General features: G+C 36.1%; 1 protein-coding gene across 1 annotated transcript in view; it reads left to right on the top strand.

Annotated features, from left to right (window-relative positions):
* Positions 1-25,496, top strand: part of LOC130705647 (uncharacterized) — a 150,739-nt gene that overhangs the window by 66,725 nt on the left and 58,518 nt on the right. Inside the window, exon 3 of the mRNA XM_057533305.1 lies at positions 24,746-24,835. Within this exon, the coding sequence (XP_057389288.1) occupies positions 24,746-24,835 (90 nt within the window). The remainder of the gene's footprint in view (positions 1-24,745; positions 24,836-25,496) is intronic.

The raw sequence follows: 25,496 nt of genomic DNA, 5'->3' as shown, positions 1-25,496 counted from the left end.
ACCTGTGTTTATGAAGTAACTCTGAAGGTCATTTTGATGGACAGAATCAGATTTTTTTTTTTTTTTTTTTTTTTTTTTTACTGGACCTTTCTTCAATGGGGAAACAGTATGTAGTTAAAATATTTAGATACATGAGGGGGCGGAGCACAAAACTCACAACCAGAGGTATGTTTTGGTAAGAACAGAAGTAGAAAAGCTCATTTCTACGGAGGACTTTGGTCTACCCAGAGCACATTCTGTAGGCTTTCACTAAATAAAACTTGGAAAAGTTAAAGAATAGGCCCCAAATTAGTATACTTTCCATAGTACCCTAGTCTGGATCAATAGAGACAATGGAAACGTTTTCTAAAATGAGAATATTACTGGAAGAAGTATACAGTTGCTCAAAAAGTATATTAAGGTCTAGAAACATGTTCAGGACTATAAGTTTTTAAAAAGTGTCATCTTTTTTATATTTTTAGAAGAAAGTATATGGTCTGTTGCATAGAAGAGTAGAATTCCTAACTTAATGAAACTCCCTATTTAAGAACCAAAAAGAAGTATTCGTCTGAAATTTGGCCCTTGGCATCGCTTGATATCAGTGATTCTGGTGGTGGCCAAGATCTCTGATGGGCACTAACCTGTTTGAATGTTTCCGTGTTAACATTTTGGAGGATGAATAGCGTCCGTGACCGACTTTAGGTTCTAGATCATCCAGACGCATGGGGCCCCAACGTGGAAGTTAGCTGCTCGCACCCGTTTTTCATCGTCAGGTAAATGAGGGGTGGATGGGGTGTAGACTGTGTCTGGTGGAGCAACTGAACATAGACCTGTGCCCTAAAATTAAAGAAGACACAAGCAAACATTGAACGCCTACTGTATTCAAGGAGATGCGTTAGGTCCCCAGAGTCCATGGATGATTGAGAAACAGTTTCTGACCTCAAGGGTCTCACCGTCTAATGGGAGAACAGACAAAGGAAGAGAAGCATTATCAACATACCTTCATGCAATGATGGGTGTACCTACTTTTTATTTTTGAAAGTCATGTCGCATAGAAAAAGATTCAGTATTGAAACTAGAATTCTACATCACTTGGTGTACTTGTCCTTAACTTACTACACTTCCTTATTCTCCTCTCATTTTCAAGTTCAGTGGGAAATAGCAAATGGCCTTTAAGTCTCAAAGTATATAAACAGAATCATTTATATTGTCTTCTTGTACAATTTTGATTTAAAAAATCTGTAGCTAATAATTGGGTAATGAAAAGGTGTTAAAAAGGAAGCTAATACGTTGTATACATAGGATGATGAAAAAGGGATGGGGTAGGGAGTAGAATTCTGTCACTGTCCGATAGCTTGTCCCCAATTATTCAGTGTATCTGAGTCTCTATGCCAATTGAGTATAACATTTCATGTTTTTAAAGAATAACTTTGTCTCCATCCTATGGCTATATGATGTGTTTATTTGTACAATGATCACCATCTTTTCCATAAAGCAGTTAAGGTACATATGGGCATATGTATACTCTTATGCCTGAAATCCTTTGACATCTAAGTTTTTTTTTTCCCCCAAATCTGTGTATTTGTAAATCCTTTTCCAGAAGATACGTAACAGTATTTGCATTTGTGTAATTCTCTCATCACTAAAAAGCATTAGCTTCATGGCTGGAATGTTGCAGCTGTTCACCATCCTCCAGGCAACACTAAAAACTAGTTTTAAGACAGGAAACTGGGAAGAGTAGTGTATTTAATTGGAGTTTCAGAGAGGACATTTAAAAAAGCACCTACATTGACTTTGCTCAGAGATTATCTGTTTAATACCCTCACTGATTAAAAAACTGTAAGCTCTACAGCCACTCTATTATACATGGTAAATAAAGGTTGTTAAAAACAGTTCTACAAATGTGTCATTGTGTCAGTTTCCCTCTGCATTAGTCTCCAATAACCATTTATGATTAATACAGGAGAGAGGCTGCTTGTGAATTAAGTCCAAAAGGAATAATTCTGAAAAATATGGTACAGTTATCACATATCTTTGCCAGAAACTAGGTGTTTCTCCCTGGATTAGTGGTGGTGAAGTGTCCTTACAGGGTTGTGAATAGTAATTTCATAAAGATTGCTTAAATCAAATCATAATTTTCCACTATTACCTAGTAACATCAAAGATGGTTTAACTCCATCTCTCATAGGCTTTCATTTATCATATGGTCCTTTTTGAAAATTTAAGCCATTTGATTTTCTGTAAATATGTCAATATGAAAGGAAAGCAACCCAACAGTGAAGATTTGAAAATTTGGATAGAAGGAAACTTTCTTTCTTACTTTCTTATCTCTCTCTCTCTCTTTCTCTCTCTGTCTCTGTCTCTCTTTCTGGAGACGTACTTTAATAGATAGTAATGTCTGTGTAACTTATTTTTGGAGGAGAAACAGTTATAAAGAATACAAGGAGTAGTTTAAAAATTGTTAAAATATCTGGATTATTGCTACACATTTAATAAGGAACATTCTTACAATGGTACAAACATAAAGTAATCTCTGAATGAAGTCTTTTGTCTTTTCTCTCTTCAATTATGATTTCAACAAATTGAGTTGACACATGGTCTTATTGTTCAAGGAACAAGCTGATTAATATTAATATTTCTTTAAAAAAAGTACTGTGAGTTGTTAACTAAATACTGGGTTTTTGCCTGTTTGTTCTTTTAAAATGTGGAATTTTAGAATAGAATCTCATGTCTAGAAGAGGTCATTAATCAGCATTCAAAATCTGTGCATAAATTCCTTAGACAATTAATCCAAACATATCATATGGCATATATCTGATGAATAACTGTGCTAAGGTATTTCATTTTCATAAGATTTATTGAGCAATGTGTTAGTTAACTTTAATGGACTCTTGACTTTTGGTTGGAATCCTTTCTCAGCTACAAGTTAGGTAATGTTCTTGCATGTCCAAGTCTCCTTTAGATTATTCATTCTTAAGGGTAAATTCTAATAAAAGTGATTTTGGAGAATTCCCTGGTGGTCCAGTGGTTAGTACTTGGCACTTTCACTGCCAGGGCCTGGGTTAGATCCCTGGTAGGGGAACTAAGATCCCACAAGCCACGAGGTGTGGCCAAAAAGAAAAAATAAAAAGTGATTTTGATGGAGTAACCAAACTTTTTATATCAAGTTCTGCATATCAGAACTTGATATAAAAAAATCTTTATAAACTCCCATATCTTCCAAGTATAGAGTTTTATATAATAGTAAAGCCACAAGATGTAATCTTTTGATAGAGATACAGCTTGTACTTAAAAATTATCGAATTCTGCTGATCTCATTTATTTTAAAATTTCTATGTAGAATGGACCCCTAGAAAACTATTATAAACCACTTTTATATCATAAATTCTTTTTTATAATTCCCACGGATCCTACTTTATAATACATATTTTGTTTACTGTTTTTCATCTCCCTTTCACCTTCCTAATCATTCAAAGATTTTCTTCTTTTTTGCTACAAAGTCAGTGCTTACTAAAAACTCATGGGAAATAAAATTGTATTATATACATTGTTTCACACAGGTTGATGTAAAAAACATTTGGTATCCTGTTGATTGAAAGAACAGAACAGATGCTTGTATAATTTATGAAGCCAGAAATACATTCACAATATCTTCCAAAAATAGTAAGATATTCTAATAACACAGTTCATGGGGAATGAAGTCAAAAATCTTGGGAGACTCGAGGCCATAGACCTTATTTTGAATGGAGCATAGACAATTCAAAAGATGTTATCAATAATCTATGGTTGTAATCACTCAGTTTATAATGTAACAATATACTCATAAAGTAGTATTTGATTGTTTTACATGAAAAATAAAAATCTAGCATGTATTTTTTTTTGATTATGCATATCTGATCTCTTCCACTGACAAATTTTAAACAATCTGTGTAAGCAAGAGGTCTACCTCTTTTCAAAAACTAGCATGTTTCCTAGAAAAGTACTTAATTTCTGTAACACACATATTGCTCTTAATTTTCCAAGATTAATTCACATGATTAATAATAAACCAGGATAAGACAAGTTGAGTTACTACCATGATAGTGTTCCTTGGGAGTTAATTTTTTAATTATTTTGAATACCAGTCAACATATATCTCCTTTCCAAACTAAAGGATGCATCAAATATTCCTGCAAAGTCTGAGATCACAGACATTATATTTCTTTGCTAAAAATAAACATGCTGCACATGACATTGGCACATTTGTTGAAGTCACGATGGCTGTACTATTGACATAATGGTTCTTCACTCTGAAAAAAAAAAAAACAATCTAGCTTCAACTGTGATTTGAATTTTTCACTATATTCAGTTCACTCCAAACTGAACACCATCCTTGTTCCTTTTTCTATAAAGAAGGTTTATTCTATTTTTAAAAATGTTCTTGTTAATTGGTTCTTTAAATGATTAATTGTTCATAAAGGAATAGTTTTGATAGCTCAGTATAACTACAAAATAAGCTCACGGTTTTTGGAAAAATGTAGTAATGTATATATTTCTTTCCTTTTTCTGCTTCGGAAGAAGTCTAAATTTCAGAGCAAAGAAACACTGACATATTTTTCCAGTAGACAAACTTTGAAACATTAAAAAATATGAAGATTTGATGACTGTTTAAATATACAATAATATGGAAACACTGGTCTAATTCTATGTAGAGCCCATGACATACTTATTCGATTGAAAATGATTTATGACAGAAGCTCAAGGACAAGAAACTATTTGAAAGGTAATCAGGAAAAGCCATCTTGACTGTACTCTGGTCCCCACTCTCTGTGTTAACGTTGGCGATGAAGACAAAGACGCATTAGGTTAATCAAGGGTTCTTTAGGAGAGTTTGAGATGTATTATAACTTTTAGGTCAACATCGATTCTCTTGAGAACCACATGTCCTGGAAGGGCTCTCCCTACCTGTCAGGCAATACCACCTACCAGGTAAGAGGGCGACAGAGCAAAGGTCTGATCTTACTGGGAATGTTATTGTGTTGGTCTTTAAAAAATGACATATTAGGAAGCTATTTAGAAAATAAATCTAATATTTCTCTTTTTTTTAATCTTAGAAGTGGGAAAGCAGCAGTTTGTGAAGGGAAGAAGCATTAAAATCTTACGAGACCTAGATTTAAATCTTTTCCCTTATATAATGAGTATCATACTATCCCCTGCAGAATATCTATTATAAAGGATTGTTTAGAAATAAAGTGAACTAGTGTACATGAGGATGATTTCATTATCCAGGTTTGATCTAGGAAATGAAAGCTCGGGGAGGTTAGGTAACCACGCCGGTGAGTGGCAGACCCCAGAACAATGACCCAATTCTTTTGCTCTTTTTTTTTAATTATTGTATTGTGTTTCCCAGTAAGGTACATCTTTTAAATTGCTGCAATTTGCATGCAGAGAAAACCTTTAGACATATACACATAGTTTGTATAAAAACACAGTTTTAATCCAACTTGTAATAATAAATGGTTAATATAAGGAAAGTAAGATAAGCACAAAATATCAATAATTCTAGGCTTTTATTAAAACATTCAATTTCACTCTTTCTTTGTTAACCTTCTCTACTAAATGAAACTGTAAATATTTGAGGTAGTATATGGTTTTTATACAAAAGACATAAATATGTTGGTGAATACTTCCAAAAACAAACATCACATCAGTAGATTTCCAAATCTTTCCAGAAAATACAATTTTTAAAAAAAATTATAAGGGCTCCATAAATGTCAATTAGACTGATTTACCTGTGAAAAAATATTTTTCAATGACTTACAGAGTATTTTGGAACATAAGTACAGTATGGGTTTCGTATGTATATATCCAGTTAATATATATATTAAACATCAAACACTTTTTTCTTCATTACTAGTAACTTTGCCAAATAGTACAAAGGTTGTGCTAGAAATGCATCTCTTCTCCAAAAAAAATTCATAAAGACATTTTACAAAGTGAGTAGTGTGGAATTATTTCCACAGTTTATAGGGGAAGGAAAACGAGAAACATTTCAGGCCCTTTGCCGTCAACAGGAGTAAGGGCTATCAGTAATTATGAGTCTGTTGGAAAACAAAATTATAGCCCCTCTGGGGTGTCAGTGTTTCAGTAGTAAAAGCTGTCTAATTCAAGCCAAGCTTTGGCATGACTTGCCCTGCTTTTTCTGCTTTCTCGGTAAAGAACCATGTCCAAGTATTCAACTTGGCTCTCTCTGCATTGACTCAGACTCTGACGCTTTAATGCTTCCACTTTTTCTATTGAAGTAGCCAGAAGTCCCAATAATTTCAATGATAATTACCCAGAATAAGCATCTGTAATAGGCACTTTATTTTTTTATTTTTTTAACATCTTTATTGGAGTATAATTGCTTTGCAATGTTGTGTTATTTTCTGCTGTATAACACAGTGAATCAGCTATACATAAACATATATCCCCATATCCCCTCCCATTTGCGTCTCCCTTCCACCCTCCCTATTCCACCCCTCTAGGTGGTCACAAAGCACCGAGCTGATCTACCTGTGCTATGCAGCTGCTTCCCACTAGCTATTGATTTTACATTTGGTAGTGTATATATGTCCACGCCACTCTCTCACTTCGTCCCAGCTTACCCTTCCCCCTCCCCGTGTCCTCAAGTCCATTCTCTACGTCTGCGTCTTTATTCCTGTCCTGCCCTTAGGTTCTTCAGAACTATTTTTTTTTTTTTTTTTTTTAGATTCCATATATATGTGTTAGCATACGGTATTTGTTTTTCTGTTTCTGACTTACTTCACTCTGTATGACAGTCTCTAAGTCCATTCACCTCACTACAAATAACACAATTTCGTTTCTTTTTATGGCTGAGTAATATTCCATTGTGTGTATGTGCCACATCTTCTTTATCCGTTCATCTGTCAATGGACACTTAGGTTGCTTCCATGTCCTGGCTATTGTAAATAGTGCTGCAATGAACATTGTGGTACATGACAATTTTTGAGTTATGGTTTTCTCAGGGTATATGCCCAGTAGTGGGATTGCTGGGTCATATGGTAGTTCTATTTTTAGTTTTTTAAGGAACCTCGATACTGTTTTCCCTAGTGGCTGTATCAATTTACATTCCCACCAACAGTGCAAGAGGGTTCCCTTTTCTCCACACCCTCTCCAGCATTTATTGTTTGTAAATTTTTTGATCATGGCCATTTTGACCAGTGTGAGGTGATACCTCATTGTAGTTTTGATTTGCATTTCTCTAATGATTAGTGATGTTGAGCATCCTTTCATGTGTCTGTTGGCAATCTGTATATCTTCTTTGGAGAAATGTCTATTTAGGTCTTCTGCCCATTTTTGGATTGGGTTGTTTGTTTTTTTGATATTGAGCTGCATGAGCTGCTCGTAAATTTTGGAGATTAATCCTTTGTCAGTTGCTTCGTTTGCAAATATTTTCTCCCATTCTGAGGGTTGTCTTTTCCTCTTGTTTATGGTTTCCTTTGCAGTGCAAAAGCTTTGAAGTTTCATTAGGTCCCATTTGTTTATTTTTGTTTTGATTTCCATTTCTCTAGGAGGTGGGTCAAAAAGGATCTTGCTGTGATTTATGTCATAGAGTGTTCTGCCTATGTTTTCCTCTAAGAGTTTTATAGTGTCTGGCTTTACACTTAGATCTTTAATCCATTTTGAGTTTATTTTTGTGTATGGTGTTAGGGAGTGTTTTACTTTCATTCTTTTACATGTAGCTGTCCAGTTTTCCCAGCACCACTTATTGAAGAGGCTGTCTTTTCTCCATTGTATATTCTTGCCTCCTTTATCAAAGATAAGGTGACCATATCTGTGTGGGTTTATCTCTGGGCTTTCTATACTGTTCCATTTATCTATATTTCACTTTAACTGTATAATTGGTAAGGTGAAAACGTCAGTGCTGAAACATCTCATAAGATTTCATATCCGAAAAAGAGGAAGAAATCCTCTAAGAAAGTGGAAATCGACTTAAGAAAGGGGTGGGGGGCCCCCAAATAACATTTAAGCGGCCTCTCAATGTCTTATAGGTTTCAGAGAGAGCATTATGTCCTTTGAGGGGAAGGGGAGGGGGAACAGCGATGGCTGTTTTTCTGAAGCAACATTTCTCACTCTTTCTATTTTGAAAATATTCATTTCCATGAACAGAAAGTAAAGCTGATTAAACCATAAATATTCATGAATATGAGCTGCCCCTAAAGCGTTCAAACAAAGTAGAATGAAGGATAAGACTCGTGCGGTAGGAAAGTCTCCTTTCCTTTCGTTTGTCCAGCTCAGAGCCCGGGTGCTCAATGTAGGTCAAGGCGTCAGGCAGAGGGAAGGACTGCAGACTGACATTGAGATGCTCTATTTCACACACTTGCCCTCTGGAAGGGCTGGCAGAAGCAGTCACTTAAATTAAACACAGGTCATCAGGCAAGATATATCATCTATTCCTAAAACAGACAACTCGAGCATCCCAAATCCCTATGGCCTTTTACCGGGGCACATCAACACTACCTCCTGGTGTTCCTCTGTCAATTCACATTAGGGCTGGCTGTGTTTAAAAGTGGTATTTCATGTATTCTGTGACCCTCTTGCTCAAAGCAAAGAAATTGCTTTTGTTTATTTATGACCTACTAACCTTAAGGAAAACTGAAATACTTAATGTTCTCACAAGCTTAGGGATGGAGAAATAAAAGCTAAAATAAATCTGGCCTTGATACAAGTTGGTCTTATTCTGCCCACACGACCCTCCAAAGTTATGGGAAAGTGGAAAGGAAGATATTTGTCCATAAGTGACCTATTGCTTGTGGCTCTTTTCATTCAAGGAAAACTATGCAAGAATTCAGATTGCTGCCATCCACTTAGAATTCTGGAATTATGACGGTGTGTTCTCCCCAAAATGGCACTACACAGTTCCTTACAGAAAATGTAAAACCTTGGTACTGTTGAATCTCAATGTTTTAAATATAAACATTTGACAACCAAGGATTAAGTCTTGAAAATAAAGATGTGGAAGACATAGGAAGATGTAAAGTAGTGATTGAAAGCCGCGCTTGAATCAGTGAAAGACTAAGTTGAACCAGCAAGTAAAGCCAAGGACAGAACAAAACTATCGGAGAATATAGGGCCCTAAAGTTTACTCTCTTTTCTGGCACTAGGTACCTGCAAGCAAGAACAAGATCCTACTTTCCAGTTGTGGAAAATTTAAACTACTCAGAGATGAGGTATTATCTTCAACAAACTATAACTATGTGAAACATCTGGTTTAGTCCAAGGAAAGAAGAAAGAATTCATTACTGAATTTACTACTGTTATTTTATGTGTATATGACATTTAAAGGAATTTCTTATTGCTATAAGTGAATCATTTTTATATTTAAGAATTTTAAGTTAATTATATTCTGCTAAGGACTTCTAGGAAAATATGTTGGGATACAAAGAAAAACAAGTTTATGCGTTGCAATTCATTCCAACTGCCCTAGAGATTTGCTTATTAGTAGGCCAATGCATATTTTGTGTTAATGCGAAATACACAATTTAGAGCCTTTTTCATAGCACCCCTATTATGCAAATGTTAGCAGATGTACCAAGAGATGAATAGGCATGATTGAAAATGGTTGTATGTTGACCTGACACTAATATTGCAATGGACAGGCAACAGAGCAGGAGTGATAGGCTTTCATTTGTAATTGATAATGCAAACAAGTGAGTCCAAAGTCCCATGATAATATTCTTTCCAGCAAATACAGAAACACCTACTGATAAAGCACATCTTCCTAAGGAATGTTATTCCATAGGAAAAATTTGCTTATTTCAAAAGAAATAAACACCACAAAATTCAGATTAGTCACTGTTTTTATATTCTAAGATTTTGTCACCTCAGTATGAACTCCCAATAGATCACTAAACCCTCTGCCCCTAAAGAAAATTGTCTAGAAGGTATTAAACAATTAGTGGCTTTAAAATTTTTTAACCGAGTGAATATTGGAATGTATAAAAGTTTAGAGGACCTGTTTCACTTATATTTCAAGAACAATTGTCTTAATTGAATAGACTATGGTCACCTTCAAAGTAGTAGCCCAAATTGTTGTGGGTGGTCTCACCCACAGATAATTATAACCACATTGGATGCCAGTTTAATGCATGAAATAGTGACTTTCTACCCTGGTTTTGATACATGCAAAGTGACTTTTTTTGAATTGATGATAGAAAATGATTGAAAGGGGTCCTAAAAATACATTCACTGGAGTTCACAATATTTTAAAAATAAGTATAAATCACAAAGCACTCTTGGAGAAAGGAGATATGAAAAGAACAAAAATAAACAAAAACAGGATTTTCATATCCAAAACCTTGGAAATGAATGGTTTTGTAGCATACCTAGATTGTACCTTTCATAGTATTAGTGAAATCTTTGTGTCATAAGCTAAGAAAAATGTGTTGAGTTGGTTTCATTTATTATTTGTTCAGTAGTTTCTAAATGATACTAATTTTACAACCCTATTTTAGAAAAAAATACATTAAATATAAAAGGATAACACTGACTAACATTAATATGATTTTAGGAAATGTAAGAAATTCTGTTTAATTTGTATAATCTAAATACATCATGTTTACTTACTATAAGAATAACCATATTTAAATTAGAAGATATTGTTTTGATTTGATACCTCAAGCTACTTTGAATAACAAATTCCCCATGTCAATAGTGAGATAATTTCATTCCTGGAACTAATCCAAGATAGGCATTTTTTTAGCTCAATAAAACAGATCCTTCTCTCACACACAATGTGATGTGGAGACCTGCCAAAGTCTCCGTTGGAGAAATCATGCTGCTTCTTTCTGATTCTTTAGAAATGGGTTAAAATGCATCAAATGTATGACTACAGCTACTCTGTTGCTTCTGTCTCCCCTCCTACCCCCTCCAGATACTCACAGATCCTGTAAAGTCAGCAGAATTCTGAGTTTAGAGGTTGCTTCAGTGAACATTCAACGCTGTCGGTGAGTTTGGAATTAAAATCAAAACCATCGACCGTTGATTGTACCCTATGGCCAACCACCATCTCCACCGTGGCTTCAGAATTTGCTGAAGACAGGAAACCAAAGCAGGACACACCACGACCTTCTCTTCCCCTGGCAGAGGTTATTTCTTAAAAGGTCACAATCAACATTCATTGCTGTCGGTGGGCTGAGCTGTGTGGACAAGCTCACTGAACGATGAATGCAACTGTGGCCCCGCATTTTGCAGTCAAGAACTAGTCCGTCCTTGAAAGATGCATTGAAAGTAGTAATACGGTTTACTTCAACTTTTCCAATCTGCACAGTCTTCAGGTTTATTTATTCAATGTATACCATACGATCAGATTTCGATGAAAAAGGCACTAGTTTAAACAAGAATAACACTTTTCTACACTTCTGTAAGTTATAAATAGAGCACTTTTTTAAAAAGGTAAACTATTTGGCTCATGAAATCTATAACATAACCATCTAAGTTTGCACATCTTCCTACGGAGCTGAAAAAGAAAGCATGAGAAGTCCATCAGCATCTTTGTCATTGGTACCGATGCCCTTAAAACAGCAACAACACTTAACAGTATCCATTCTCTGCATCTTTTGTTAGATTTCCTGATAAATTGGGACATAATCACCAGGTAATTTTATTTCTGCTACTCTGGGTGGGGACTGACTCAAAGAATACTTCCTCTTGTCATGGAATTTGCTAAGGAGGGAAGAAAATATATATAACTATATATCTGTCAGAACACTTCTAAGAGTCAGAGAGCAGATTAATTTCCATAATTAAATCCAACTTAAGATGAAATTTTATCCACCTTCTTTGTGTTTTTCCCTTCCAAGAACCTTATCTATATCATTAGACTTAGGACCACAGCCTCATAAGTCTGTGGGGCTTATAATACAGCCTGGTTTGGTTCTCTTAACTAGTTTGGCTCTATGTTTTTATATAGTACAACTGTCTTTGAATTTGATCACAGCGGTTTTAAGCTTATCATTTGTAATGATAATAACCATTATATTCTTGTTACAATACTCACAATACAAATACTTATAGAGTGTCCATATTAGGAATATCTGGAAGGCTTCAATGTTTATTTTTAAAAATCTGTCACATACATTATTCTTCCCATTTCTTGCCCTTTTCAGTTCCATTTACCTTCAACTCCCACTGCAGAAACCCATTTCTGAGACTCTGCTCTAGATCTCGTCATGACCATCAAATATTTCACCACATCCAGTACCTAAACTGTAGTAGTCCACGTTCAGCCTATCACCTCCTACTATTCTAGTTTCTCATTCTCTTATCCCCAAAACAACTGTCCTTTCAGCTGCAGCGTTGCTGAAAACAATCACACAATCCTATGATTTTGTGTTTGGATGTATTCATGGGCTTCCAAATCCCTTGGTCCCTCAACTCCAAACTTGCGTTCTCCCAGCCCATTCCCCAGGAATTAGCCTAAACCTTCTCCTTGTTCCTCAACTACTCCTCTCCACCATCGTGTTTGCAGCAGAGGTAGTGACCTCTGGTTTTCACCGAGAAGCTTTAGTTCATCTGACTCTTCCCCCACTTCCTCATTCATGGTCTCTGAATGCCCAGGCTTCTGCCCTGTGGTTTTCTTACTGCCTTCTCCTTGCTCAGGACAGGTCTTCCTCCCTAATATCTCTCTCCTTTGTCACCATATTGGTTCTTTTCATTTAACGTGTAACAAAGTTCAGTTTTCTCCTTTTTCAAACAGAAACAAAGAAAGTTAAGAAAAATCTCTGTACTGCTGCATCCTCCAAATAATCATCCCATTTCTTTCCTGCTGTTTCAAGCTAGGTCTTTGGACATAGGATGTGGGAGCTACAGCACTTTCTGTACTTGATGACTTTCTATTTCACCTTAATTGTCTGTAATTTGGCTGCGTCTAACATTACTCTCACTCATGCATAACATTATTCTATTGAAGCTGCTCTTGACCAAATCACCAGCAAGCTCCATAGAGCCGAATACTACAAACCACACTTTTCTGTCAGGGATCCCACTTGAACACCCCTTCTTGTCTGTCACTACTGACATTCGTTCCTTTTTTAATCTCTAGTCTCCATTGACGTGAGCCTATTCTCATTGGAATTTCTTTCTGTCTTTATTACAGTGAAGTCTTACTGTTTAGAGGCCCATCTTAATCTGCCTAACCTAGCATGACTAGTTTCTTTGTGAGACACATCATTGGTTTTCAAAGCTGCTTCTCTTCCCATGCTTTACAATCTCTCAAGGGATCTCAGTCACCTGTACGATGTTTATATCTGCTTAGATGTTGCTGATACTCTAGTGTTTATCTCCAGTCAAGATATCCCAAATCTGCAGCTCTGTCTTTTGCTCTTCCCATGGACCCTTGTCCATCCATGACCACAGCAAACTCATCGTCTTTTCCCCAAGGGATAACAACCTTCATCTCCTGAGCAACCAAAGCCAGAAATCTGGACACCATCACATGCTCCTGACTCTTCCTTTCTGTTTTTTCCTGCACATATAATCACGAAGTTCTAAAGATGTCCACTTCTCGCTATCCTGTTAAGAGTCCAATTTTTCTATGTACTTCTCCTGTGTCATTGAGAAACTCACACTTCTTACTTGGACTATTCCAATAGTCACCTAACTAACTTTCTGTCTACAGTCAGCCATCCGGTCAATATACTTTCCCCATAGCATTTGAAAAAAAAAATCTTTTAAAAAACTTAATTGTGTTACAGAATCCTTTAATGCACTCTGAATAAAATGTCCTAATATGTTTAATAGGTGGATTATTCTAGTGGGAAATGTGAAAATTAGCTAAGTGGGAAAAAATGAAATTTTACCTGAAACTTCACAGAAGCTCTCAAGTTTTATTTCAGTACATTAAGGAGCTAATTGCAATTTAAAAATATTTTCTAAAGTAAGTGAGGTTGAAGAGTTACTAATCTTAAAATGGTGAAGAACTTTAAAAATATTAACGACAAAGAAGGAAGAAAAAGGAAAACAAAATAATGAGAAGATTTGACTACTTGAACTTTGATCTTTAGCATGTCAAAAAAACATACAATGAAAAGGCAGTTGCCAAATGAAAAAGAATATAAGAAATAAATAAGACAAATTATTAATATGCTTAATATGTAAAATTTAAAAATATATGTTCTTAATATAGAAAATTCAATAAGGAGAAATTAACACCTCAAGAGAGAAATGAACATTGGATCTGAACAGAGAAGTCACAAAAGAAATGCAAATGAGAGAGGTAAATTTTACATATATGACGTAAAATTCTGCTTCACGCATGAAAATTCAAGTTTAAAACAATGAGATGTAATTTATCTTTAGTAAAGTTAATTGATGAACAAAAGAACACAGAAGCCACTAACGCTGAAAGAAATGTGCTCGTACTGTACAATGTATGATTATCTTTGGTTTTTGCTAATACTCACTTTTATGCTTGATCTACCTTTTTTGAAAATGTGACCTCCCCAGTGATGGCTGATTGGACCAAGGGCACACATCTGTCCCAAGGGGAGCTAATCCATAAGCTTGGCAGAGACTTTCATAATTTTTCCCTTGGGAACTTGAACTAAAATCCATTAAATCAGTCAGGAGGTAGTAGGTGTGTAAGAGATCTATAATGTCGTGAAGATGTGGGGTAGATTTCATTTTACTTTACTTATGTGTCAGTAAGTCAGAAGCAGAGGGTGATTAGTGAAGAACAGCAGTTCCCTGAAAGATGGACAGGGCAGCTTTCGTCCACAAAATTCCAAGTCCAACAGTCATTTTCCCAGCTGTCTTTGCTATGCTTTTGGATGGCTTTTAGATATCTACAAGTTGATTGAAGCCTTGAAATTAACCCTAGTTTATTTGTTAGCTAACACTGGTATCTATTCTTTGCCTTCAAAACCATACAGTGTTCATGAGAATATGAACTCATGTAAACTTTATGGAAACAATTTGGCACTATTTATTAAAAATTTTAAATGTTTGTAAACTTTGAATCTTTCATTCTTATTCTAGGATTCTCTTTAATATATATATATGTATGAAGACGTTCAAAGCAACATTATTTTCAAAAATTTAATGATGGCAGCAAGCTACATGTCCAACAATGGGGAATGGGGCAATTCATTATAACAGGAATATGATAGAAAATAATAATAACCCAAGAATGTTTTCATGACTGAAGAGCCTGCTTATAATTAAGTAAAACTCAAACTGAGGATTAAATCCCAACTTACTAAAGAAGCAGCTTTGGCAAAATTAATTAAGCTTCTTAAGACTCAATTTTCTTAACTATATAGTTGGTATAATATTTTCTATCTGATAATGTTTTCTGAGGATAAATGAAATAATTTATGTAATGACTTTAGCTCAATACCTGACACAATAAATATTCAGTAGTAGTAGTGGTAGTAAACTCTATCCTATGTATGATAGGATCCCATTATGTAAAATTTATTCTTTTTATTTAACTCTTAGCGCTGAAATTATGGTCCTTTTACTTCTCATATGCATGACATCTTTTTTTAAATTTTTCTTTCTTTTTTTTTTTTTGCTTTGTTTTTCTTTGATTTGTTCAAGCTGACAACATTTACCCCTTTACTATCCTAAAAGACTCTAGGTCTTGTTTCAAAAAAGTCACACCACAAATTATGCTCAACTTTTAGTCAACTGCAAAAAGAAATAAAATTAAATAGAATTATCATTTACTTTACTAAATTCACACAATGATCTAGGTATACTATCTCCTTTAATCCTCATAGGAACCATTTGAGGAAGGAAATACAATTTTGAAGATGGGGACAATTTTGAAGATGGGGACAATAAGTCATATATCTGTTGTCATAACTGGTGGAGTGATAGCACTAAACTCTACCATTTCATTTATATTCAAATTTTGAGAATCTAGCCGTTAATGAATAACAACTTCTAAGAAAAGAAAGAATAGTATATTCCTTTCAAGACAATAATTCAGCCCAAATTAAGTATCCCTGGGATTTAAGTGAAATATAAAGATATAGTCTGAGAACAAGATGTGTCCTCTCAGACTCCATATTTGGAAGGATGGCACTATAATTTAAGTGATTTGAGACCTGGTTTTTCTTGTTCATCAGTGAAAATTACTTGTTCTGGTTGCTGCTTCAAACTGGCACCAGGAGCAACGTCAAAGACATGATAAGAGCTCAACAAACATTATGTGAATGAATGAGTCATAAGCATGGCTACATAGCAAGCCAAGCCCTCAATGACTGACTCATATGATACGATGCTTTACGCCAGATACTATGAGTTAAAGTTGAGACTTGGCTAAAAGACTGTAATTTTTCCAGAAAACTACATGTACAACAGTGGCATTTATTTCTAGCCTCCAGAGTGGATTCCTAACATTCTCTTATATATTTACCATATATGAATTTAACTACAATATTTCTTCCAACTAATAGACCAATAATGGCAAGACAAACCATCACTGTATAAAGTAGTAAGAGAAAGTAGAAAGAAAGAAAGAAAAAGAAAGAAAGAAAGAAAGAAAGAAAGAAAAAAAAAGAACTCTGACCATTATGATTTTAAAATGCCATCAATTATAAGACACATCTCAATTTAAGAGATGTTAAAATATAAAACAGATGAACCTAGATTCAATGAAATAGAATATTTATTCCCAGAAATCCACCGGGTTGCATTCCTTCTATTAAACAATAGACACAATTAAACCTGAAAAGGTAATGCAAGTAAGAAAAAAATGATGGCAAGATTTTGGGAATGGGTTTAATTTTTCCCCACCATTGACCACAAATGAAATGCACGGTTTGAAGTTTACAAGTGTTTTTAAGAATTTCCAAGGGTTGTTTGAGCTCTACATGATGTTTATCCTAGATGCTGACTTAAAAATCTAACTTTCCCCTTGACCTTAAGGTAAGAATAACTCCTAGGTATAAACAGATTTTTCCTAATTTCTAAGACTATAAATTATAGGTAGTAAGAAGAGCTAGCATTTATCTAGCAGCTAAATTTGTATTTTTACAAATCCTTTCTTTTACCTTCCACGACACCATCACAATTCAATATAATTTTAACAGGTCTTAATCACATTTTCCAAGTCAGTCCCCCTTCCTCTTCAGACAAATTCACTCATTCTTCCTGCTCCCTCTGTGAATACCTTCAGAGTCCTTTAAACCACCCCTCACCATGCAAAGTTTTCTGGAAAATCAACACCAAATAATAAGAATAAAAGATTCCACTATATTCCCTGCCTGAATCTCTCTAAGCCCTGGACAGACAGCTTGGACCCAGGCACATAAGCCTTCGCTAGTAGGGCCAAATCACACAAAGCCATTTCTAGATGCCTGTTCTGTGCTATCAGTCCTCTTACCTTAGACAAACCCCTCCTGCTGGTTAAGTGCTAACACATGCTTTACAACTGCAGGAGAGGATATGGTTTACAGATAAAAATTAGACGCAGAATTAAATTGCTTGAACACAGCAAAAGAGAAGAGGGTAGTCGAAAGGGTGGAGAAGACAATTTGGTCAGGCCAGCACTCACACACACTTAATTCCAAGACTTGGATTTCCATAAATTTCCATTAGAATACTTGGGCTCAGGTTCTACTTTCATTACTGAGAGTCACTTTCAAAGCAATAACACATAGAATCTGTCACAGAATATGAAGTCCCATGAAAATGCGTGTTTAAAATGTGGAATTTACAGCCATGTGAGATCGCTGAGTCAAATACCAGAGCTCCTTTTAGAGAGCCAAAGAGAGTAATTTAAGGACTCCTAATGACATGTGTTACTTTTCAAGCTACTATAATAAGAGTAATCAGATCTCAGGCTTCAGGGTGTAACCTGATCACCTGTGCTTTTCAGAAAAGAATTTCTGTGTACACAGACAACACTGCACAGCTGGCCAAGCACATTACTGGGCATGTCAGAAGGAAGGGGAGGAGAGACCACCTTCTCCAAACCATTAAATGCCTTTTGCAACTGGTAAACACAAACTAACACAGCAGTTAAGATAGATGAATCTTGATTAAATAAAAAATGACAGCTGTTGCCTGAAAATGAAGACCTAAACCAGTGGAAAAGGAAATGAATAAGTTCACGGTATGTAGTTTCTTGGTTTAGAATGCAAGGTCATAAAATGCAAAGTTGTGTACTCTTCCATTCAACAGGTGTGTGTTGGGAGCCTATTTATTTCCTGGCATTTTGTTGAGTGCTGAGTGGTATCATGGTAAGCGGTCCCACCTCCTGGGTACTTGAAGTAGAGTGGCACAGAAAGATACTCATCACAAAGTTTGCTAATAGAGAGCCCTAAAGTCACTTTCTAACTTGCAAAGCAAGGGAATGCAAACCAATGAAGATCTTCACTAGGTCATTCAGGGACAGGGGAAAGTTATGGTTTTTGAGTGCTAGACAAGGGTATTCTTGAACATATGATAAGTCAGGATTAAAAACTAGCTCTCTGAATAAGATGATGAATGAATTCAAGGTCTATCTGGGTTGGGTAAAAAAACCCTCATAGTTTATTGACCAGTGAAGGGTCTTCAGTTAGATCCAGTAATGGTTTGGTATACCAAGGTCACTCCAAGTTCATGGTCTTCTACAAGTTTCATCCGGTTAGGGCTGAAATTAACATCCAGTTAGAGTTGTCATGAAATTTAGTTTTGATATCTTCCAGGCAAGTTCTGCCGAAGTGGAAAAAATTTCCATTTGCAGATGTAGAGGTAAGTGGTAAAGGAGTTGAGGATAAGGGGTCAAGGGAAGGAGACAAAGCACCCCAGGCAGAGAGAATAACAAATGTGGACACCAGCAGTGGGGTTGGAAAGGCAGTTTAAGGATAGGATAGAGGCCAGCATGGTATGGATGAAACAAAGCCTGCGGAACTGTTGTCACTTGAGGCTGAGAAGGTGGCCTGTGGCCAGACCATGTAAGAATATATAAGCCACGTTGAACACGTTGGTCTACTGTCCAAAGTGCAATAAGAATCCGCCTAAGAATTTTAAAACAAAGGGTAAAGGTGGGAGTTGGAGGGTAGTGAATGATCCAATTGAGTTTCAAAACAAAAGAAAACAAAAATCACTCTGGTTATCGTGTGAAGGATGACCTGATGGGTTTGCTAGTGGAGCTGCTGATACACCATTTAGGAGGAAATGATCATTATCCAGAAGAAAGATGAAGGAATTCTAAACAGAGAAGTTTCCAATAAATCTGGATGATTTTCACAATGAAAAAGAGTGATAGTGTGAGAAGAAATAATTAGGGGCAGCGGTCCCCAACATTTCCGGCACCAGGGACCAGTTTCATGGAAGGCAATTTTTCCACAGATGGCAGGGGACTTGGGGGGATCGGTCCCGGTCTGTGGTCTGGGAGTTGGGGACCCCTTAATTAGGGCACCCGAAACGCAAACTGCCCAATAATTCATGAATGTAGCACTTAACCCTTTATCCAACGTTTTCCGTCTTAGACTGTGTGGTTGGCAGTCTCTAAAATGGGCCCCAATGATCCTCTTTGACAGATATTTATACTCTTGTATAGTCACAATCTCTTGAGTGTGGGCTGGACCTAGAAACTTAATTCTAACCAGTTGAATGTGGTGGAGGTGAGGGAATCAGCTCCAAGATCAGGGTACCAACAAATGTGTTTTCTCGTTTGGTGGTTCTCTTTTGCTTTCTCCCAGTTCACTCTCTATGGGGAGAACCACCTGCTGTATCCTGAGACAGTCTTGGTGGAAAGTGACTTGTGATGAGGGACTGAGGCCACAGCTGCTTGAGTGAGCTGGCAGGTGGATCCCACTGTAGTCCATCTAGATGTGACTGAAGCTGGACCAACACCTTGATTGCAGCCTATGGAGATGCTGAGTCAAGAGGAACCCAACCAAACTGCAATAGATTCCTGACCCCAGAAACTGTGAGATAACAAGTCTTCATTCTTCTAAGCTGCTAAGTGTTGAGGTGATTTTTTACACAGCAATGGATAACTAACGTAGAAAGCTTGCTGGTTAAGCAAGCAGTTTGCCCTTCCTCTGTCACTTTTACTGATTTTTTTTTAAATCTCCTGATGCATTTCTTTATACTTCTTCACTATTTTATGCCTTGTCACTTTTCTTACTAAATCTTTTCTTAAAATGTTATGTTTTATAGCAGTCAGCGACAGATAGACATAATAGAAAGTTTAAATGGCTTTTTAAGTTTTAATAGTTCAGAGGTTGATAAAAGCAAAATGAATAGTGGTATGACTTTTTATAAGTCCAACTCTATTATAAAGTTAGGAGGTATTTTGCTTTGGTAAATTTCACACTTTCAAAGAATAGATGAGCTCAAAGTACTAAAGTACTTTTATCTTCTCTGTTTTGTTAATTTTAATAATTTTTGTGAAAACTACGGTTGTACTTATTAAGTAAAAGTAACAGTCTTCAGATTTTTGATGTAATTAAGTAATAATTAAAGAAATACCTCTTGGTATCTCATTGATGATTTTTGGCTACTACAAAATAAAATGAACTTTGGGTATATATAGATTATGAAATTAACTTATTTCCGTGAAAATCTTGTCCACTGGATACTACAGGGCTTTAGTCTTCAGTAATTCCCTTCCTATCTTTCCTCCAATCTCGAAGTATTTCTGAGAGTTTCCAGGAGATTTTACAAACCCAATCAAACTTGACACTGCACCAGCCTCCTTTTCCCTACTTCTGCTTTCCATTGAATTATAACCACTCCCATTAACACCACTGTTCTCTTGGCTGTTTGCAGTCACCCTCAGCAGGGACTCCTTCCCCCTGCTGACAATCTCATTGGGTAACAGCAATCTGGCCACCAAGCTCTGTTGCTTCTGGGAAGCACGACCCCCCTGTAGCACTGACTCAAACTTCCAGAGCTGCCAGTATGGGGGACTCGAAGGGACCTTCTTTCATCTTTCGGTGTAACGCTCTGGTAAAATGGTACTGAAGAACTGCATTTTTTCCAATATCATATAAAGCCTTAATGGAGCAGTTCTTCCTGTTTATTCAGAGAACCAAGCATAAATCCGTAAGTGGAGCCAGCAGACTCATGTCCATGTCAAGCACCTTGCTAAATTCCGAACTGCCCCGCGTGTTAAGGCTAAGGTTTTAAGATTGGGCTCAAATTAAAATCCTTCTTTCTTCTTCTTCTTAGAATGAAGCTGTCTGTAAGAAAGCTTCTCAATTTTTCATACAGTAGATTCTAGGGAAGGCATGGCCAGAATCATCTGAATCAAGGCAAAGGAAACTACTTGACCTCAAACTAATTCCACCCACCATCAAAGGAAAGTCATCCTCTACCCCTTTCATGTCCTTCGGTTAACAGCAACAGCAACAATGGCAAAAACAAAAAATGAATAAATGTCTCAAGATTTCATGGTAAAAACACTGATTTTAAAAATTGGGAGATCTGTGTTTCAGGCTAGCTCTAACACACACTGCTTCTTTGATGCAAGTCAGACTGAATATTCTCCCAGAGTTTTCCAGACGAAATGATTTCCTCATCTCTAAATAAAGTTTCTGGAATCGTTGATCTCCTGAAGTCTTTTGCAACTTTAAATCTCTACAATTGAATTAAGAAGAAAAAGGAAATTTGGCCAAAGTATTTAGCAAAAGTTTTATACGACTTAGTTAGAAACTTTGTTTTACACATGTATTTATTGATAATTGGTTTTTTATCCATTTTTACTCACTTTTTCCATTTATTCAACTGAAATATAAATAGAGGGAAAAGCATATGTTAGTTTGTGTTAATAATCAGATTGACCAATTAAAAATATGTAGATGAGATGAGAAAAGAAAACTTGAAAGACAATTAAACAGAAAATACATATTAAACCAGGCCAAGTACAAGGAGGTGTGAAAGGAATGACAATACGGGGAATGAGAAGAAGGGTCATCCTGATGTTTCCATTTTTGGTTTCATCTCATTTCCACTCTGAGGAAGTCAGCAGCAGGTTATAGTTTTTGCTGTTTTCCTTCACACTAGCAATTCTCAATGAGGTGGAAATCACATCATGAGTCGATCAAAAAAGAAAGGGGACTGACTCAGACACCTGACTCTGAGCCCTGGCACCAAGCTGGACTCAATGTTTGTGTTACCAACTTATCTTGTACCAAGAGTGCCCCAACACAAATAAAACATGTTAAATAAGTATACATGTAAACTATAAAGAAGTCCAATTTCATTGTTAGATTTATTTGACCTTGTATAATATCTGCTCGGATACACAAGCTGCCCCTGGGTAACAGAAATATTATGTGTCTTCTATTTTATTTGACTCAATGCTGTCAGAAGGGAATGTCAGCCATCGAGAACAAAATGGCAATCTGATTCCACAAGAAGAACCTGCTTCCCTTTGCAAATCTTCACTGAAATTGCAAAAGAAAGCAACAGTAGAGAAAAATTGAGAATGTAAGGAATGGTGCTATTCACATTCCGAAACCTTTGAAGAATTCCTTCACTGAATATAGGCAGGTGAGCCTAGATTGAGGGAAGGACTGGTATCCTCAGATACTGCAGATGGGAATGCAGATAGTACCACCCCAATGAAAGGGAGTTTGACAACATCTAACAGAATGATATATCCATTAGCTCTTTGATTTAGTAACCTCACTTCTGGGAATCTATTCCAAAGATCTACTGAAAAAAATGAAATGACTTATGTAAAGTTATTTGTTGTAAGATCATTGAATACTAAAATATTTACAATAAAATGACCCTCAACAAGGGGGACACAATGAATAAATGATGCCAGCTCCTCATAATGAAATAGCAGGATGTGTAAAAAGAAAGAGGGAAAGTCAGTAGCCACTGAAAAGGTGAAATCTCCTGGATGTTTTGTTCAGTGAAAAAAACTAGATGAAGAACATTATATATTTTATGCTACCTTTTGTGTTAGAAAATGTTAGGCAGGTTATGTATTAAAACGTATTTGCAAAAAGAAGCACTAGAAAGATAAACCAAAAGCTAGAATGGCTACCTATAGGTGGAAGGCAGTAGGGATGGAAGTTAGACTTCTCTGAATAGGTCTTTTATATATACGTGCAAGCTTGTAAATATATATGTTGCATATGTTTTACATATTCAAAAAATTAAATTAAATTAAAAATATTGACATTCATAAAATTAAAAATGAACTGAAATAGATGAAGCTAACTGCCTATCCAGTTGGTAGAAAAAATAATTATTTTAAGTGAGTTTATATGATATATAATATTATTATGGCAGTGCCAACTTTGCAGAATATATATTAGGGATACATAAAGCTATAAATAGTCTTAAATTTCATTTAATGGTTTAATTCTTCAGTAATTCTGGTATTATGAAATTATTTTATATAAATTATAGGATAATATAAATAATTTACAGCAATACATAATAATGTTAATATTATAAAAGCCAAGATTTCAGTATAAGTGAAAAGAGACAAATATGAAATCAAATAATTTAATTAAAAACTATGTAATGCTATAGTTTAATTGGAAATAGTATAAACACATCTTTAAAAAACAATTATGTATGTCCAAATTTTGTCCACAGCAAAAGCCTAGAAGCAATGACAGTCTTGGTAAATTGCATTATTTGTTCAAACCATTCTCTGTCCCTTTCTCCTGGACCCATTTCCCTCTCAAGTGCCACTTCCTATACCGGAGGAAGAGCAGGCTCACAGCTTGGAGAAATGCCTGTATAACATGCAAGGTATTCAGCTCAAAGGGAGGAGGCCATGTCAGTAGACTGCCCAACAATTCAGGGGCCTAATTTAAACGTGAAGGGATAGTTTGAGGTTCAAATACACAAAGGAGGAGAGAAGAAGAACTGGGAAAGACAGTTTTAAATTTTGCAAGGAAAAAATGATCTTTTTCCAATTATCATCTGAGGACGGAGTGTGTGGATGGGGGGGTTTGCTCTCAGGGTGCAGGAAAGATGGCGCCATCATTAACCCTTGCTGAGGGTTCTCGCAGTTGAGCTTTACGATCACAGTTGGCAAACTCTCATTAAATGACACTGTCTCTCTTTTGAATTCTCCTTCTCTTCCATTTCTTTTTGTAAATTTTTTATTTTATATTGGAGTATAGTTGATTTACAACGTTGTGTTAGTTTCAGGTGTACAGCAAAGTGTTTCAGTTATACATATACATATATCCATTTTTTTTCGGATTCTTTTTCCATATAGGTTATTACAGAGTATTGAGTAGAGTTCCCTGTGCTATACAGTAGGTCCTTGTTGGTTATCTATCTTATATATAGTAGCACACAACACTAATTCTCTGCTGGGACTATGGCTAAATTTAGGTTGTTTTAAATTATATACTGGGTATTGTGTACTGGGCTCTGGGAATATCATTTTTTTTTAATTAATTAATTTATTTATTTATTTATTTTTGGCTGTGTTGGGTCTTTGTTTCTGTGCGAGGGCTTTCTCTAGTTGCGGCAAGCGGGGGCCACTCTTCACCGCGGTGCGCGGGCCTCTCACCATCGTGGCCTCTCTTGTTGCGGAGCACAGGCTCCAGACGCGCAGGCTCAGCAGTTTGTGGCTCACGGGCCCAGTTGCTCCGTGGCATGTGGGATCTTCCCAGACCAGGGCTCGAACCCGTGTCCCCTGCATTAGCAGGCAGATTCTCAACCACTGCACCACCAGGGAAGCCCGGAATATCATTTTTGATTGATAAATACGACTGAGTGAATTGGTAGTTAAATTTTAAATCGCTGCCATGTCTTCTTGGTTCCATGGATTTGACTGTGCTGTCTAAATGTTGGACAGGTGGAACGGGTTCCCTGTGCTCTACTGAGGCTCAAGGGATTCCTGAGAGTCCTGAAGACACAGAAGGAAGAACGTCTATCCTGGTGGAAGGTAAGTGTAGATGCATCTGTTAAAGAAGAAACTAAAATTCACATGGGCACTTGACGTGAGATCCCTTTGATGAGGATGGATGATAAAAAGAATAAATTAGTGAGAGAGAAGATGATTTTGCACATATTGTTGTACTTTCATTTCTTGGCTATAAAAAAGATAAATTAATTTAATCAGAGATTTAGTTACTTTGCTGAAGTCAGAAATGCATCCCCGATATAAGTTGATCCTGAGCCCCTTTTTAGTCAATGGAACATTCCTCAAAATGTGTTTGGACTACCTTAAATATATAAACTTTTAAAAAGTGACTAAAATGTAACTATCTACTAGAATAATGTAATTTATTTTTAAACATCACATTATATATTTTCACCCAGCACGTTAAAATCCTAGGACACATGTTCTGTGAGTCAAGTTTGGGAAGTGTCTCTAATGCACTGTCTCCTTTCTCAGGTGGACTCTGGGTCCCACCAGATGCCAGCCTGACACCTTCACACGTGTCATATTTTAAATTTCACAATTTTCAATCTAAAAAAGGATTATAGTAAAGCCTTGAAGGAAGACAAGGCCTACTTGGTAATTATTCTTAAATTATCTTAAAGCATTTAATATTTTACTTAGGATAGGATTTCAAGATAATAGACTGAGTACAGGCTTTATC

The sequence above is a fragment of the Balaenoptera acutorostrata genome, chromosome 1 (genome assembly GCF_949987535.1).
Source record: "Balaenoptera acutorostrata chromosome 1, mBalAcu1.1, whole genome shotgun sequence".
NCBI lineage: Eukaryota > Metazoa > Chordata > Mammalia > Artiodactyla > Balaenopteridae > Balaenoptera > Balaenoptera acutorostrata.
This window is presented reverse-complemented; position numbering and strand designations above follow the sequence as displayed.